The sequence below is a fragment of the Blennius ocellaris genome (genome assembly GCF_963422515.1).
Source record: "Blennius ocellaris genome assembly, chromosome: 11".
NCBI lineage: Eukaryota > Metazoa > Chordata > Actinopteri > Blenniiformes > Blenniidae > Blennius > Blennius ocellaris.
In genome coordinates this window covers 10907926-10927284 of record NC_137660.1, presented here as the reverse complement: position 1 = coordinate 10927284, position 19359 = coordinate 10907926, and the positions used below count along the sequence as shown (strand labels likewise).

Here is a 19359-nt window from a genome sequence, read left to right as displayed (position 1 = left end):
GCGTGATTTAATCTGTGAAGTACAGATATAAAAGTAAAATGCAAATCTTCAGCTGCTGCCACCCTGAGTTCAGACTGTAACCACACAATATTATCAGTGGGAAAGCAATGACATTTTACCTTAAATCCATCAAAACTCAATCGTTATGAACTTTTGTTTTGTCTTAATAAAATCAAGATGGATCTTTAAGAATTGCATGGTCCTCCAAATTCAGCAAAGCCTCTGTCATTCCATTGCTCTACATCTCAATGTACAATAATTGGTGCATGCTGTCTGAAACGCTAACATGTCAGGAGTGCTGCAGTTTACATGACACTGTTTGATCAAACTGTGCAGTGATGCTCCATGTCATTCAGCCCAGAAAAAGCATTGGTCTGTCACATGAGTAGACACCTTGCAAAGTCAAGCGTCGTGCTCATACATGGGGAAACTATTATTATTTTGTCTCATGTAACAATCATGCAACAGCCAACCTTTAAGTCGCCTTGTAAATAAACTCACAAATCTCCCAATAGCTGCCAGGTGCGGAGTCTCTTGGAGTGCCAGAAAGAAATCGCCTCACTGTCTCGAAAGTCCTTTTTTTTCATCTTTTTTTTTTTTTTTTTTTAAAGCAAGAAGTTTAATTTAAAAACTGACCCCTTCTCTCTGTCTGTCTGTCTCGCCCTTAATAATCATTCCATTAGATTCCAGGACACAGATTAGACAGATGACCAACTGCTGAAAGACACTATAATATAGGACTGTCTGTATGAGTCATTGACAGGCTCCACCATAGTTTTCATTCACTGTGTCTTCCCCTGCTGCTGTATTCTTCTTGCGCAATCATAACCCCGCCACCAGGCTGCGTTCTCCACAGTTTCTTCCATTACGGCAGGAAATAAAAGGGTAAAGAAACACAGTGATGGCAACTGAGGATAATCCCGCGTAATTATTGGCCTGTCACATCAGCTGGTGCTTTGTTGAGCAGGTGTTTCAGCAGCTCGGTCCAGGAGGAAATTTGTCGGAGCGGTGCAGACATGTTGTGTAATTACACATCTATACACGTCTCATCTGAAAGTTTCCTTTTCCCAAAGCAAACATAAAAAAGAAGAGATCCTTTGTGGCTCAGCACGCTCAGTGAACATGTTTGACTTGTGTCTTTTTGCAGTTGTACAGGCAGAGGATTTTATATGCAGGCTGCTGGTGTGTGTACAGTGTAGATGTGGTCCAGCTGTGCTTTTGTTGCCTCTGTGACTGTATCGCTGCTCAGGGCATGGCTCATATACAGAACAATCTGTCATCATACTCCAATTGTGTGCCTTATGTAACTTCATCAAGGGCTTTATGATTCAAAAAACTTCTGTTTATCTTTTAGCAGAGAAAAAATGCACTTGAGATAAAAATGCGGTCCATGTAGATCCCTTTTTAGGCTGTATCAAAATGTCGCTTTATTCAGTCATTGGCGCCCAACTCCAAGTTCATAGTGACAGCATTTACTAACAGGCTTTTAGGGTGAGGTGGAATTTTTTTTTTTTTTTTGGGTTACTTTACAGGCCACCCACAGGGGAAAACACATCTGAGGATGACCGCAAATAATGACATAGGGATGTTTATTTCTCTTTTATGACCAGGATGTTCAGATAACTCTGGGTTGTATTCATTCATGTTTTAAAACCATAACAGTTTGCATGATATATTTTCTGCTGCTTCACACCTTCTGTGTTTTTTGTTTTTTTTAATTGATTGTATCCGATGTGTTCTTTTCTTGAAGCACTGGCTATGGTGAGTGCCTCCTTGATGAACCGGTTGGAAGGACATATGAGCTTCCCACCCTCCTCCCCGGTCAGATCTACAATGCCAACAGACAGTGTGAATTGATGTTCGGTCCCGGCTCTCAAATTTGCCCCTACATGGTGAGTTGGCTTACTATCAAAGAATGAAAAACCGTGCTGAAAAAGTAAAGAGTTAAGGTGCAAGTAGATCAGACTTTCAAATAAAAACAGAGACATTTGAAAAGAGCTGTTACTACTCAAACATGAAAGACAGTCATTTATCTCCGTATTGTATATTTTACTGGAGGTAAATTGCCATCATTAAATGCTGATGCTAAGCGATAAATATATTCTACTTCTCTATCAAAAGGACTAAGGCGCAAAAGAAAGTGCAAATTAAACTGACACATATAGAAAATAGAAGTCAGGTAACATATTGGTCAATAATCTCTCCCTGAAAGAAGGTGGTATAAGAGGAAATAGCTCCAGTAACGTCCCTGGATATTTTTTTTTTTCTAGTCACAGGTGGATAGTGAGTGTTTTGGAATATTGTAGAAGGTTTTCACAATATGAAAAGGTAAATTTTACAATCAGCATGGAATTATTCATTCTCATGAATTTCTTTTCAACCCACAGAAACAATGCAAGCGGCTGTGGTGTACCAGTGCAGAGGGGGATCATAAGGGCTGTCGAACGCAGCACATGCCACTCGCAGATGGTACTGAATGTGGACTTGGAATGGTAAGTCGGTCAACCTGCTTATTCGTTTTGCTTAAGGCTATTATATTTGAATGGGAAAAGGCATCTTTGTACCTGAACCACTGTAACATCCAGCCTGTCCTTGGTCTCCCCTCAGAGTTTCACCTGTCATTCCTTTTTCACCGACTGAATGCTCGAGTCGCTAAACATATCCCCATGTGACAATAACAATTAAAACAAACCAAAACTGCTGGAACAGGTTTATAGCTTTTGCAGTGCCTGTACAATCCAGTTGTGAATGTTTGAGTCTGAAAATAGTTGTGTTGTTTTTTATTAATGACTTTTTGTTACACATCTATATTGCACAAAAACAACTTTCTGATTGGCGTTGTTTGTTGAAGCTTTGAAGTCGGCCTTATTGCCAAGCTAAACCCCTCACATAGTGCTTCTTTCAATCCTGAAGCCTTTTCCTTCCAGTTCACTTCCTCTACTGTGAAAAAAAAAGAAAGAAAGAAAGAAAAAAAGAATAATTTATCATGCATTACTTTGCTCCCTGTGTTTTGGTTGCAGAAACCCATGTAAATGTGGTCAGGTGATGGCCCTAGTTAGAAACTTGAAGCTTTACCCTTGCTGTTGTTATGGGGCCCCAACCCCCATTAGCCTTCATGTTCTCCTCGCTCTGGGATGCTATGCTAATTAGAGCCGAGGCGGTGGGTCAGTCACTGAGGATACATGGACGGAACGGCGACAAAGAGGAGAGGAAAATAGACGGAGGGAGAGAAAGAGGAAAAGAAAAAGAGAGAGACAGAGTCCTGAGAGGGAAAGGTGAAGACATGGACCCTTTGAAAGAGGATGCCGACCGCCGTTCACAGTTGAGTCACCTTGTTGTGAACCCATGACCCTAAAACCTCTTTAAAAGGCGAATGAGTGGGTCAGTGGTCAGGCCGTAACAGAGCCCAGGCTGAGGCCAGCCAGCGCTCTCACAAAAGATCTCACATCAGTGATTCTGCAGAGCAGGAGGAGGGAGGAAAGAGCGGCAGAGGAGTGTGAGGAGGAGGTACAGGGGGATGTGGATATGGTGGGCCGGTGTTTAGCATTCGGAACATGCATGAGAGCAGGAAAGAGAGGAACCAAGGGAAGGAGGGTCCTCTTGTCTCTTTAACCTTCTGCCCTCCAGGAGTCTTGCACTGTGGGCCATGTAAGTCTTGTATTCCTTGTATCCTTTCATGTGGCACCATCTACCCCCTCTCACCATGTTAGGTCCTGAGTCCGCCTGATCAAGAGAGGAAAGGTTAACAGGGGATAGCTAACATCTTAATCCAACTACAACAACCAGACTAAACAGTAACGGTCCTGGGATTGTCGTCCTTGCACTGCTCTCAGCCTCTCTGTTAAAGAAACACACGGATCCTAATCTCACCAAAATGCTTGCTTCAGTAAGATACAACCTCTTAACCCCACTGACGAAGCTGGCTGAACTCAGTCTTATCCCAAACTGAGACGATATACATTGATCTGTAAATATACTATAATTAATTAGTTTAACTTCAAATAGCAAAATACAGTATTATAAGATCACCGGAGATCATTTTTTCCAACCACTTCAATGCAAATCAGGCAGAAAGTATCAGTCAAGGTTTTTTTTTTCGGTTTATTCCTCCATGCGTGCGTCATTGGTGGCAGCACCTTTGTTTGTGGTGCTGAGGCCCCAGCTTCATCTTCATGCAGGGTGCTGTTTGAAGTAGTGCGAGTTGAAAGAGAGAGGGACCCTGCACCAACACTCACCTGCCCACACAAGTGCTCTTTTATGTGGTCTCTCAGTGTGGCGTGCTTGCACGTCTCTGAGTATATTCCTGCTCATCTTTATGCCCCAGAAGTCCGATAAGCCGCATACGCCGAGGATTCCGTACGATTTCTTTGTGTCACTCTTGCATCTGATGTCTTTTTCTTGTATCTATACATGCTTTTCAGTCATACATTCCTTAACATTCTTACTTTAATGCATCTATCACACATATTCAGTTCATTTTCTGACCCGCTTCCTTGTTTTCACTCCTACAAAGACATCATGAGGTTCATGTCTGAGGCCTTGCAGGGTTTTGGGTCAAACTCCTGGCTCTAAGGTGTTAGATCTGTAGGATTACAAGTTTGGCCCCTATGGGGGGAAAATACCAGCAGGTATTCTCTTCGCATCCACGTTTCTTCAGAGATCTGTTTCTTAAATCAAGTCAAGTCATTCATAGAAATAACTTTAGATCTTGTAAATAGTTTGTTTTCTGAATGGTGGTAACCTCTTGGGCTCGTGTTATCACAGCAGTGTTACTTTTTATGTTTGTTTCTTTGGGTTATGAAACAAAAGTTATGATCCCATTGGGCAATTGAGGTCAGTGCCCAAATAGTGGGGGAGAGGCACGTCCTCGAAATGAGAAGGGAAAAAAAAGTTTGTTTGTATACTGGTCAGTTAAAATAGGGCAATGAGCACCGCAGGGTTCATCAGTAGTTTTCTTTCTTTCTTTCTTTCTCTCTCTCTCTTGCTCTCTATTCCTTTCTTCTCTAACTCTCTCCACCTCTCCACTTCTGCTCGCCTCTCTTCCTCCCACCCTCACTGCACCGTCTATTGCTTTCACAGGGCACCAGAGTGAGTAATGCGGTCACATGACCTCTTGGCGGCGCGTCTGTCATCTGGCTCAGTGGGCCATGCACTAACGAGGGCATCCCATCACTTGTTGTCTATAAATACTGCCACCACTCTCCCTCCCCTCCATCTCCTCTTCTTCAGCTCTTTCTCCTTCATCCCGCCCCTTTTCAGTCCCCTCAGCAAAGGACCGTGCCTTGTGTGTGTGTTTTGATTGCGAGTGGAAGCACAGAGTATTGCGAAATCAACTACGTAGAAGTCCAAACATGTAGGCGTGTGCATTTATGTTTGTAGATTACAGGAAAGTCAGAGTGTTCAATACCTTTGACCTCTTGGTCCGGAATCTTTTGCCCCTTTGAAGATTTCTGTGCTACTTCTCACTCTGTTATTGTTCAGTAGCAGAGGGAAAAGATGTTGTGTGATCAGTTAAGTTTGCTTTAGATACGTTCATATTCTTCAGTCCAATGACTCTTTGCTTAGCTTTTCTTTGAACGATGGTAAAATTTGAATAGTCTTTCTGATAGTGGCAATAATGTGAGCATAATTGTGCAGTTAGAGTGAATGAATAGATCGGAAGTTGTTTTTTATTTCCAGAACATTCCCGGAAAAGAATGACAACCTGCTCTGGTTTCAGCCAATTATACCAAGATAGTGAGGTCTTGAAAAATGAAGCCAGCGCAGAATAGAGTCTGTTGGCGAAGGCGGTGAGTGTTGGCTGGAGCTCCACTGGCAGCCTGACAGACTTGTTGTACGATGCCGGGACTGAGTCCGTGTTTGTATGTGTGTTTTTTGGTGTTTTTTTCTGTATGTGTGCGTGCGCGTGCACGCGTGCGTGCGTGCAAAGGAGCTTCGGATTGTGAGTCTGGTATCAGTGTCACTCTCAGCTAATCTCTGGATATTTGCAGGATGTTGCCACTTTGATTCGCCATCATCGCAGACATATCTGCGGATTTGGGCTAACAAGAGGATTGTTGTTTTAGCGTTCACATAGTTTGCTGATGGAATTACTGTGTCCGGGAGCCAGTGAGAGGAGCTTTCATTGCTCACGTTGTAGAAGCAGAAATATGTTTGCTTGATTACAGTACAGTGTGGTGGCTTTGATGTGTCTTGCTCTGTGTGAAAGATGACATAGTCACTGGAAAGTACAAAATGACACCTCAAGAACTTCGACTTCCTCTAATCTTCCAAAGATATGCTTTTGATGACTCTAAATGGATGGATGGATAGATGGATGGATGTGTTCACAAGCAGTTGTCTTTTGGCACTTTTTGCAAATATTAAGCGGTATGTTTCTTCCACCTGAACCCTAAACCGAATAGTTATTCAACCATGCTCAATCGTCAGTCAGATGAAAGATCAATAAATGTGGCAGACTTGAGTCGTGGTTCCCAGCCTTTATCCCTCTGAAAGTCCCAGATTGCCACTGAGAAAGACTGTAGACCGTGTTCCAATCTCTTAGAATTTGGTGAAACTGATTGTGTTCTGACACATGCACTGTCACAAATATACAAATCAGGCAAATTAAAAGTAAAAGCAATGTGTAATCTTCCACATCTGCATTAGATTATGAAATGTGTTTTTTTTTCTTCTTTTTTTCTTGTGACATATGCATATCTATTTTGGACAGCCTTAGAGCACGTAAAGCCTCGGACTTCTCCTCATGATCTCTGATGGCCACTATATTATCCTTAATCAGGTTCCAAATAGCTGGTTTGGATAAAATCAGCGGTAGAAGAATTAGTAAACATAGCACTATTAACGATTGCTCAATGTACCATTAGCCACCAACATGTTTGCATGAAGATACAAAAGGGCTTTCAGCATCGAGAAACACAAAACCATTTATTTACAAATCCTCATATTTGATCAGGTCTGGTTAAAAATGTAACTGAAGTGAAATGTTGACACGTGCAAGTATGTGTTTCAGTAGCGAGAGAGACAGACAAGTGACAAAGACTAACATGAAAGTGTCTCTTAAGAACACGTGACGAGAACAGCTGATGGGGCCTAACTGCTCATTGACACTAATGACAACCCTTACATTTCTTGGAAAGATGGAGACGGAGGAGGGGGGCACAGAAAGGTGGAAAAGTAGACAGGAAACAGTAAAAAGAAAAAAAAGGGGGTTAGTTGGGGTCAAGGTTGCATCATGTTTTTTCTTGTGTTTCGCCCATTGTCAATTTTTTTTTGCTCTCATGTTTTTACCCTTTTTTTTTTTCTTTTTACACGCAAGGTAAGGAAGATTGCAAAAATGTGAGAATGTGTTTCGGCTGAAAAATTAGTTTGTATAAAGCCGCTGTGTAATAACAACTGTCATTTGACTCACTACAAGTTGTCTTTCAATATGTTACGTGGAGATCATACTCCCGCCGTATCTTCATCTACTCTTCATTACTTCTCACATTTAGTTCTCACACTTCAACATACATCTCATGTAAAAGTAATTGAAATTGATGTTTTATCTGTCATGGATCATGGTGTACTCAAAAGCAGACTCCAAAACAGGATCAGAGTTATAGCGATGTTTATTAACGGGTCTGAATCGGAGGTATCCAAGAAGGCCGATTCAGGGGAAGGTCAGAAACACGAGCCAAAGCACAAAGTTCAGACACAAGGGAAACACAAGCGAAACCCTGGATGTCTCGACTCGGGGGAATAGAGATGATCGAGCACAGACACAAAGAGGAGAGAGGATTAAATACACCAGGGAGGGGAAGACAGAGGTGAAACGCATCAACTGAAATCAGGCTGACAGAGTGAGGGTACACAGGGTGAACAAGTGTGCGGAGACGGGGACGCGACAGGCGGATCGAAATAAAACAGGAAGTAACAAACAAGTACGAGAAATTGACTTAACTAACACACAAGAGGGTCCCTTACATTGCCAGTGACAAATACTGAACCCTCCCAACGGGCCACGGCCAAAGTGAACTCCTAACCCAGAGGCATGAGAGAGAGACACTGCAACATGAAAGGTGATGCCTTTTGGAAATGACCGTGTCAAAATGAAAGAGCGGAGTGCTTTTGGAATCAATGCTCTGCCTTCTCATTCCTTCGGTGATGTATGGCTTGGGTTCAGAAATGAGGTGCTCTCTGCAACAGTTTCCTGGCAATTACAGGGCGCTAACTTCCAAACCAGCCAGCTCAGGAGCTCAGAGCAGATGCTGTTGCTCTTACTATTCCCACTGTCAGCGTGAGCTCGCTGGTGACTCCTCTCGAGTGGCTGTAAACGGTCACTTGGTTAAATGTTGTGGGATTTGAGAGCCATGGCACGCTATGGGGCGTGCAGTATTTGTGCATCTACATATAACATGTGCAAGTTTGACATGCACTGTGCATATGTTTACATTTGCACATCTTCTAATAAGTCGGTGAGACGGCATGTGTCTTTAAAAATTCCTAATTTGGAACACATGCTCGTCACAGCTGGACAGGTTTCTCACAAGACCTTCAAATGTCTCACCATGTTCCCATCCGAGAGAAACATTTAACAGTCTTTCTTGGAAAGGGTTTTTTTTTTTGGTCAGTGTCCTTAATGCTTGTTTAAGCTTTGGCAAGTCTGCCTTTCACCTCAGTGTTTTTCCAAGTGTGTTTGCGTACCTCAGAAAGAGGCTAATTGGAATTGAGCGCGGCCCCCAGATGCTTTTGGACTCCGAGCAGTACTCACACTCAACATACAGTCACACATGTGCATTGTGCGCACACAGACACTCATATGCTCAGCGCATATTCACATCTGTGTAGCACACACATTGATTTCGATACTCTAACTCACTGTACTCACTATACTCTAACCTTTACCATAACTTCTACTTGTATAAGCCTTACCTGAGTAATAACCTAATCTGCATCACTAAAGACTCACATAAACTTATTTTGTCCCCAGTCCTTATCTATCCATTATATAATTCACGTTTTCCCTCTTTTGAGAATTATATGGAAATATACAGTACACACACACACACACACACACACACACACACACACACACACACACACACACACACACACACACACACACACACACACACACACACACACACACACACACTCACACACACACTCACACACAGATGTTTTTTTTTTTCCCTTCCACTCTCCAGCCACCCTTTTTCTTCACCCACATCACCTTTTCAAGGCAAACAAAACGGTAGTAAACACAGGGTGCCAGCGGGGAGAGTGGAATGCCTCAGAGGCTTACACAGTCTTTGGTCCTCTGTGACAGACAGTCCGCCTTGTGTTTGACAGCTCCTTGGGTCTTGCTGCCTGGTTGCACTGTGGTGGTCTCCGCATGGCCCTTGCAATTTCCCATCAGGGGATGAGGGGGATGGGTGGCTGTGAGAGGAAGTATAGAAGGGATGCTCAGGTCCGACTTGACAGTCTTTAAGTTGAAGTGGGGGAAGGGGAGCTGGGAGCTGTAAGGGGAGGGAAACTATTTTGCTGCGACAATGAAAAGCTTTTGGACTTCTTTAATGTGTTTTCTTCTGTCTCTCTCTCTCTTTTTTTTTTGTCTGAAGAGATTCCTAACCCAGGAAAGCCCTGCACCTGTTTGCCTTTTCACAGTGTGGAAGCCATTTTGACTCATGTGGACGTTTTACCACATTCTTCCAGTGCCTTTTCTTAGAATTCTTCCCTGAATCCATTATTTGGGCCCAAACAAAATTATCAGTCCCGTCAGTTTGCATTTTCAGTGCATTCAGATAGAAGGGATGTGCCAAGCAATGACTCCAGCCAGGTCTGGATTATTGAAATGTTTGGCTTATTTAGTTTGTGCCCTGCAGCTGCTAACACCTGCTTGTCATTGTGCACAGACTTTACTCCCCATCACAAGAGCCACAAGCAAGTAAAACACTTGTGCAAACTGGGTCAGGATGGAATAGTGTTGCCAAGGGGTGTTTACATGGAGTTGTTTGTGCAACTTTGCACTTGTGCAGGTGTTCATTCACAGCAAGTTTTGGTTTGCATTAGGGGAGGCAGGCCAGATAAACCCTTGTCCGGAAGATGGCTTTTATTAGTATCCTCTGGTTTTTTAATGGTTTATTATGAAAATCCACTGAAGCGTCTCATAGTTCTCCACAGTCTTCAGACCACGTTTTACTTTTATCTCAAGTTTAGGATCAAGTGCCTGTTTGTAAAATGAGACAGTTTACACATCAACTTTACAAATCCAATGTATACAAATTAGCACACTTTAGTAACCCACTGAGAACATCCTTATTTACCCGGGTAAAAACACAACTCGACAGGAGGAGGGAGTTCCTGATGTAGAGCCAGTTATGAACTTTGTTCCTCTTGTTATCACAACTCTAGAGTTTCCTTATCGTGGTGCCACTGCTCCCTGTGCCTGTGTGCCCGGACGGCGGGCTACCTACCCAGACAGACGCCGTCTTGTCCTGCATTCTTTCACTGAACAGGGCCCTCCGATATCCTAGTCATTGAGAGGGGGATTCAGTTACTCACAGAGGGAAATGTGCTTTGTCGTGATTTGCTTATGAAAGCATTGTTATTACTTCTTGGCAAAAGTCACTTACTGGGTTCACAACATTGCATTGAAACAGCTGTAAAATGCTCAATGTTATTTTAAACATGCATTTACAATCAAACCGAAAAGTAATTTCAAGAAAAAAATAAAGTTTCGATTTTCCTTTGTCTGTGATCAGGTAAATGTTTGTTTTGTTTCTTTAGTGGTAAGATGCTTTTAATGAAGTAAATGATGAAACACAAGTGTTCCCTGATTCAAACACAATCAAGTAAGAGTGCAGCCCATAAGTATTTTAAAAACAAGCTAAAAATGTTTGCTACCTGATAAGGACCTCTCACACATAAATTAGATGCTGGTCTTTTTCTGTGTACACCTTTGTGTTGCACCAAAAGTCTAGAACAGATAAACCAAACACATGGATAAATAGTTATTGACCTATCTTCTAGACCTACTAAATTGAAGATAAATCACAGACATTGGGCAAATCACAGTATAACCCAGAGAAACTCACATATGGCTACAGCGAAATCATAATGACCATTACCAATTAATCCCTGAATCCATGAAGTCTTTAAGCTGTAGATCGATGGTGGGGCAGCAGAAGAAAACCCTCAGCACTTGTTGTTAACCTGATGTCTGTGTGTGCGTGTGTGTGTGTGTGTGTGTATTTCCATGCAGTATTGCAGACATGGAATGTGCATCAACAAGGAATTGGACCTTCAACCAGTCCATGGGGAGTGGGGTCCCTGGGGGCCCTACAGCGTTTGCTCCAGATCCTGTGGTGGAGGAACAAGAAGCACCTCCAGAGACTGCAACAAGCCTGAGTAAGGAAACCAAAAACACGTTATGGATGTGTATATACAAAATGACAAGCCACAACTGAAGAAAGTATTAAGTGTGGTGGAAGTGTGTTCATGTTTACTTTGTTAGCTACTTGGTGTCTCAACTTTATTGTAAGCAACACTATCGATCCTTAAATTCTAAGTGCGTATGTAATGTGTGATCTCCTCCCACTCCAGGCCCAGAAATGGCGGTAAGTTTTGTGTGGGCCGCAGGATGAAGTTCCGCTCCTGCAACACTGAGCCATGCCCACGAGGGCGGAAAGATTTCCGGGAAGAGCAATGCTCCCATTTCGACGGCAAGCACTTCAACATCAACGGTCTACCTCCCACCGTGCGCTGGGTCCCCAAGTACAGTGGCAGTGAGTATGCACAAGCATGTAATTTGAATGTGCTGTGGCAACCTCAGCTGCAACATCAAAGATAGATCCTATTTACATTTACCTACACAATGTAGCTTTGGGCCTATAATGTATTTGCTGCATTTAACTTAAATGCGCCATGTCTGTGTTCTGATTTCAGTTTTTCTCTGCACCTATAATTACTTGTGGAATTTTGTCAATGCGATCTTGCGGTGAAGCCACATTGTGTGTAGGAAGGATATGAAGATCGAGACATGAAAAAAACATGAAAAAAAAAAATCGTGACTTCTGTACTGCATTAAAATGTAAAGCACAGTTTTTCAACATAGACGGTGGAAATAGCAAATACTTGTTCGGGAACTTCTTATTAGCTGTACCTATGATTAGAGTAACTTTTTAGTTGAACGTAATCAACAGCATCATAATGCCGCATGCAGAGCTTCTATATGAACCCCCTGGCAGTTTTCCTACTTGCAGCCGTATATCAATTGTTGTCCACAAGGGTGCCACCTGGCAGCGTCACTGAGAATGAGTCATTCTCTTCAGTGATGTTATACAAGAATGCAAGCCAAGCCTTGGGAGTAGTTCCCCGTCAGCTAAAAAATATTTTCTCCAAGCAATGACTCGAACAATTTGCCAAAGATTAAGATTAACCTTTACATTTGATCAGCTCTCACAAATTTGCCGTCAAATTTTGTCCTTTTTGTTGTTGATGAGTTTCCTCTTTTTTAAGCTCAAAAGGTTATTTCGCCATACATTTAATCACTTGTCTTCTTTGTCCATCCAGTACTCATGAAGGATCGGTGTAAGCTCTTCTGCCGAGTAGCTGGCACTATGGCGTACTACCAGCTGAAAGACCGCGTCATCGACGGCACGCCATGTGGGCCGGACACTTATGACATCTGCGTTCAAGGCCTCTGCAGGGTATATCTTCGTGTCTAATTATTTTTCAATGAACAAACCCATATTGAAAACCTGGATTTTTATTGCAAATTGTGAAAAAAAAACCCAACAAAAAAAACATTGTCCTGTCAGAAGTCTGCATCGTTCCCTTGAAATATAGTTAACATATTTGGTGATTCAAAATACAAAATGATATTTAACTGTGTTGTTCATGATAATTTTTTTTTTTAAAAAGCTTCTTTCATTTGTGTACTTCAGCAAGCTGGCTGCGACCATGTACTCAACTCAAAGGCCAGGAATGACAAGTGTGGAGTGTGTGGTGGGGACAACTCCTCGTGTAAAACTCTGTCGGGGACCTTCAATGATGCTCAATATGGTGAGTTAATATCTTGACATGAAGCGACAGTTTTGAAATGATGTGGTGCAAATAGAGCTTCTCCAGGTAAGTCTTGATGAATGTGATAACCAATAAACATCGAGAAGTCAATACAGACTTCCCACGTGGCTACAACAGTGACGCACTATAGGCTCTACTGAGTTCATGTCTGTTTATGTTTAAACGTATTAAGCTTGATTTGCTTCAGAGGACCAATCTTTTTCTTAAGCTTTTAGAAAAAAAACAAAGTGATCACACTGTGTTAGGGCTTTTGATGGTGTACGCAAACCTGACATCATTCCTTTGAATTGTCCTGCCTAATGCAGCGCTTCAACACGGGCCAACTGCTGATTGCATCCAATTTCTTTCCTTTTTTTAAAAGTCTGGGCAGCAAAACAGCAGAAGCATTAGCATAAAAAGCCCTGGGTGTGTCTCTGTCATGTTTACCCCGCATTCATTTGGAGATGCACTTAAGCATCTCAATCCATCTGCTTTCTCTCTGTGCTCTTTTGGCTGTAAAGGGGCAAAGAGTTTGAGGGCTGTATTGACCTAAACCAGGCTCTGATCTCAGCCTTGGAAATCTGGATTAACCCTAAGAAAGAGAAAAGGAGTGGGAGTGAATCCCTGGCAGGATGTTCTTCAGCTCCTGGGTTTCAGCCTGTCTTTCAGTCTTTCATCCTCTTGTTCTTTTTTATGTCTCTTCATTTCTTCTTCTCTGGCTTTCTCATTACTGATCTTTTAGACTTTAAGACTTTGTCTTCCTCTTTTGGCTTGTTTCCTTTACTTTATTCAACAGAGTGGATACATTGAGTTTCTGGGGGTTTTTTTCTCCTCAAAGGGCACATTAGCATTCTGTCCATCCATCTATCCATCCATCCATCCATCCATCCATCCATCCATCCATCCATCCATCCATCCATCCATCCATCCATCCATCCATCCATCCATCCATCAAGTATAGCTATAATGATACCATTTGTGATAAAGTACTGCATATAATGTTAATTTCGTCGTGTGTGGTGCTGTTCCATTGGATCTGTTTTACTTTATTTGCGATGTTTGAAACCTGACAGAACAAGATGTTTTCCAACACTTGTGGAAACCAAACTGCTGGACCCCCTCAATTTATTGCATGTCTTTAATCTCAAGATGTGCTTTTAGGGCTTAGGTCAAGGTTAAGGGCAGAGTTAGAGTCAAGCACCCAGTCGTGATGGTTTCGGTTTGGGCAAAACGTCGGGGAATGCGGTGTGTAAATGCAGCAGAGTGGCCCACTAAATAATGCTGTACAAATGTGTGTGTGTGTGTGTGGGCTTGTTGTCATACACGTTTTGGGAGAACAACAATCTCTTTCCTTGTGTAATGATTTCATTTCTCGATAGAGACAAGTTTTAAGATTGCAGTGTGTTAATCATATTAGGGCGAACCAAGTTATTGCTATGGCGAGTTTAAAGAAGATCTTTGAGAATTTTGTGTAAACTGAGGCAGTGCCCTCAGAGTTCATTAAAACATAAGGTGTATTGTATCTATCTGTGTGTAAACCAAGTGTTGCCTCCAAGTGGCTCAAGGTGTCAGCCTAATTGCCAGATCAAATTGCTTTTAATCCATTCAGATGTACTGAGAAAATTAATGCACGTTGTTTCACACATTAACTGTACTATCTTGCTTTAGTCAATATTGTAAAAAGTGGCAATCACATCATTACAAATTCAGAGTACTGCATCAGTAATCACATTTGTTACAAATTGTTTTTTTTTACTTTTTCAGATAAAGACCAACCTATGCAGAAATAACTTAAATATTCATGGAGAGTTTACCGTTTTTACACTTACATATGTTTCAGTAGTGATGTATTTCACTACCAAATAATGTTAAACTCTGTTATCTTTTCCACTCTAAATCGACCCATTTCCTTTTGATTTTGTTTGTTTTTATTCTATTCTCCCTGGACTTTGTTAGACCTGCATTTTTTCTTGTCACCTCTTGACTTTCATGGCCTCTCTCCCTCATACTCACTCGTTTTCTGTGTTAGTTTATCATAGGACAACAGGCCCAGCGTAGTAATTACAGGCTAAAAGTAGGTCCAGGGAATAATTACATATCATTTCACGGTCAGACCTCAGAGACTGCATCAAGGCCTCTTGCAGGTTATTTGAGATCTCTCAAGGTTTTTTTTTTTTTTTTTTTTTTGAGGGGGGGGGGGGGGTATTTTTCCAAGTGTGACAATTAAATCCCTCGTGGTCAGAGCCGGACTTTGCTGACAAGGGTTTTGATGTAGCATAGTGAAATTATTAGGAAAACAAAGACGATGGTCCCTTCCCGGCTGTGACAGCCGCTACTGAATCCCGAAAATTATTCAACTCTGTCTCACTCTATTTCTGTGTTTGCCTCTTGAGGTTACAACACTGTCGTGCGGATCCCAGCTGGAGCCACCAACATTGATATCAAACAGGTCAGCTACTCTGGAAAGCCAGAAGATGACAACTACCTCGGTGAGTGTGCTGCACGTGTCTCAGTACAGGGATTTGGTTTCAAGCAACGCTGTATTGAGTTTCAGGATTTATTGGGGGGAATTGATCTGAAATGGAAACAGTCCAACATCCATTTCGTTCTCATAGGTCAATGACCTTATTGCTAACATAACTATGAAGTATCTAAACATGGTGACCTGAACCTGTTGAGGTGGGTATTTATAAAACAGGACATGGAGACGTGAGTCAAACTGTTGTCAAGCTGTTTTCATAAACGAAAGGAAACTGCCATTTGTTCTGAGCATATATGGAGGAAACATGAGGGGCGTTGGTCCATCTGGGTTGGTTGAGGGTTGGTTGGGAAAGCAAATGGAGTGTCAGCCGCTGAGAAAGATAAATGAGGCAGCAATAAGTGCTAATTAGAGGCATGTGGAGCCCAGGCTGCGTGAAAGTAGATATAGGGGTGTAGGGTTAGGTGGACCTACCGGGCTCAGCATGTATGTGTGTATTGGTGTGTGAGGAGTTCTGTCTGAAGTGGAGTTTTCACCCCATGCTGTAAGGGTGGGCGACCGTTTTTTGAGTTGGTTCAGGTCAAGTTCAAAATGATTTCAGTGGAATTGTTCGAAAATACATCTGGCAGTGCTTCATGGCCTCACTGCTGTGAAAAGGTCGACCCCCTGCTGTTCCGAAGAGCACCTCAAGTCAATGCACTCCATATTAAATGTGGTTGATATTTGTAACACCTTAAAAAAGTGTCACTCCAAATAATAAAGTGTGCAGACAGTTTGTGAGAAGTTCAGCCCTCAATGCATGGAAAGGAGACTTTTGAAGACACCTTTGAAGGTGTAGCTGCTTTGTTTTAGAAAGTCACTGTTGAAGAATTATTTTTAAAAAACTTGAATTTTATATTTTATTAGTGCAGTGCTTTCTTTTTAAGTAGTTCTTACTTATTTTTCATGTTTTATTTGTCTCTTATTGTGAAAGCATTTAGTAAAATCTAATCTATGTGATGTCATCAATATACAAATATACAAATGTATCTTCTATGCCTGTTTTTTACATGTTATGGTATGCATTAGGCAAATATGATATACCATAGACAGGGCCATACTTCATAACAAGAATGCACATTTTCCAGAGAAAGTCAAGGGGACTCCTCTAACAGCAACGAACACATTTTACAATGGATAAATGTTTCAATGTTTTTCAGTTATAACACATACAAGCAGTACATCTCATACCATTAGAAACACTGTGAAACATGCTTACAATGTGTATATAAAACGAGGTGAATGTGGCCTTAATAGATTGATAAATGTAGTACACTGACTGCACTCAGAAGACATTTTAAAACTTTGTTGTGATTTTCTCTCTGATTTGATTTGATTTAGCAACTCAAGCACAAAAAATAAAGTACAGATATATTGTGCTGCACCGTAACTATAAAGCAGCTTTCTTCAGGTATGCACTTTGCATAATGGGACTTAACAACACTAATTTAACTATTTGACACATTTTTTATTGTCATTGAGGAGAAAAAGATGCAGATCCCCATCAGTTGTCATGAACGGGCTGGAATCCAACAAAAAGCAGATCTGAGTGTAAACAGTCGTGTCTAAAGACCTAATCACATACATTCTTGGTATGCAGTTGAGGGATTGTATCTAACTGCATGTTTCTTGGAACTATTGTGCTCTAGGTAGGGAAAGAGGTGGTTTGGGTTCATTCTGGGTTTATGTGTATGTATGTATTTGTCTTTGCACTCAGTGGGGTTCCTTTGTTTGCGCTGCAGTGTCAGTCATTGAGGAAAGTCACGCAGCTCCAACTCCAAATGACTGCAAATTAGAGCCTTCAGTGTTTCGCCATAGTTCCCCTGCAACAATATTTTTGCAGAACAATAGGAGAGCAACTAGGACTGTTTACTTAACATATAGCTTGAAATGATAAATGCCATCTCATAACCTCAAATCCTCAAATCCCAGTAGACAAATTAATTTAGAACAACCAAGCATTCCTGAATTTTTGTGCCTGGAGTGAGATTTGTTGTTTTGATCTGTGTGTGTGTGTGTTTCTCATCCCAGCTTTATCTGATAGTCAGTCCAACTTCCTCCTCAATGGGAACTTTGTGGTGGCCATGTTCAAAAGGGAAATCACTTTCAAGGGAACTGTGATCGAGTACAGCGGCTCTGATACAAAAGTGGAACGTATCAACTGCACTGAGCGCATTGAGGAGGAGCTCATTTTACAGGTATCAGGAAAAAGTTTTTACTTACGTGTCATTCATGAAACGTTTACATTCCTTATGGTAGAACTGCAGAGTATAATCCCTCTGTCCAATGAGGCAACGTGTCTGTGGACTAAACAGTGGCCAGGTAAATCCTTTGACCTCTCCTTTGACCCCATTGTTTCCTCAGGTCTTGTGCGTGGGAAACCTCTACAACCCAGACGTACGTTACTCCTTCAACATACCCATCGAGGAACACAGGGAGCAGTTTGTGTGGGATCCCTCGGGCTCTTGGCTCGAGTGCAGCCGCATCTGTCAGGGTAAGATCTCAGCTCGGCGTCCAGATCCCCCCCCCCCCCCCCCCCCCCCGATATAAACAATTTTATCATTTCTATCTCAGAATCTCAGTTTTAGTTTTACCACTGCACAAAATAGAAATCTGGTTTCATGCACATTCCAGCCAGTTCTCACACCACAAATTATACTCTTGTAAGGAAGGTTTTATTGCTCAAGAGTCATCTGGCTTCATTTCACAATCACTGCTAATATGAAGCATGAATATTGCAAAAACAAAAAAATAAGTGTTACATTTACCGAGAAAATAATGTGTCTCCCAGCTCTTATTACATAGAATGTCATTATTCCGGCTCAGAGCTCAGTGTCAGTGCACATTAAAATCAGCATGTCCCTTGAATCCATTAAACACACTTTGCATTCAAAGCCAAACTCTATCTTAAGTACCCCTTCTGGCAAATTTCTAACCTCTGTATAACCGGGCCAATCACATTGCTCAACACCTTCACCTTTCAATGATCCTCAGCTGAACTAAACCCCTCAAATTTTCCCTTTGGAAGCCGTCAGGCACCTCAGAGGCCACATTGTGACCCCGTAAAGAGACCCCCAAGGCTAAGTTATAAAAGATTGTATGTCAGTAAGCTGATTATACTTGTTAAAGATGAGGAAATGCGATACTTGGGCAATTAAACTGCCTTCCATATGTTCTCTGATTTGAACATCATTTTTTCTTTGTGTACGTGTGTATGTAGGTGAGCGGCGTCGCAAAGCGATATGCGTGCGAAAGAGTGATCATCTGGAAGTGTCAGACCAACGCTGTGAACATTTACCTCGTCCTGTTGCTGTGACTGAGCCCTGCAACACTGACTGTGAAGTCAGGTAGACAAAGAAGCACAATGCACTCGCACAAAGCTCCTGCAGAGCGTGGGCAGCCCAAACATCCTTCACTTATCCCCTCCCACAGGTGGCACGTTGCTGGAAAGAGCGAATGTTCAGCTAAATGCGGCCCGGGATTCCGCAGTTTGGATGTTCAGTGTATGAAGTACAGCCGGATGAAGAGACAGAGTGACAGGGTGGAGACCAGTTCCTGTGGAGACAGCGCCAAACCGCAGACCAGAGAGTCCTGTCATGGAGACTGTCTGCTCAAGAGCTGGCAGTACAGTGCCTGGTCACAGGTACGTCCATCTTCTATACAGATGAATCCAGCTTTGGGCTGTAAAGGAACTGGAGCCAAGCACAACCGACCACACACGGGTCACCTCACTATCTCAAGAACGAGAGACAGACAATCATGACGATGAGTTATTTGAAGTCAACAATTACCAT

The 19359-nt window shown here is 42.1% G+C and overlaps 1 protein-coding gene across 1 annotated transcript in view; it reads left to right on the top strand.

Annotated features, from left to right (window-relative positions):
* Positions 1 to 19359, top strand: part of LOC308136512 (A disintegrin and metalloproteinase with thrombospondin motifs 20) — a 75015-nt gene that overhangs the window by 22925 nt on the left and 32731 nt on the right. Inside the window, exons 10-20 of the mRNA XM_080504852.1 lie at positions 1751 to 1892; positions 2388 to 2492; positions 11246 to 11391; positions 11587 to 11768; positions 12556 to 12692; positions 12930 to 13047; positions 15441 to 15536; positions 17597 to 17763; positions 17930 to 18059; positions 18786 to 18912; positions 18998 to 19208. Of these exons, the coding sequence (XP_080360978.1) occupies positions 1751 to 1892; positions 2388 to 2492; positions 11246 to 11391; positions 11587 to 11768; positions 12556 to 12692; positions 12930 to 13047; positions 15441 to 15536; positions 17597 to 17763; positions 17930 to 18059; positions 18786 to 18912; positions 18998 to 19208 (1561 nt within the window). The remainder of the gene's footprint in view (positions 1 to 1750; positions 1893 to 2387; positions 2493 to 11245; positions 11392 to 11586; positions 11769 to 12555; positions 12693 to 12929; positions 13048 to 15440; positions 15537 to 17596; positions 17764 to 17929; positions 18060 to 18785; positions 18913 to 18997; positions 19209 to 19359) is intronic.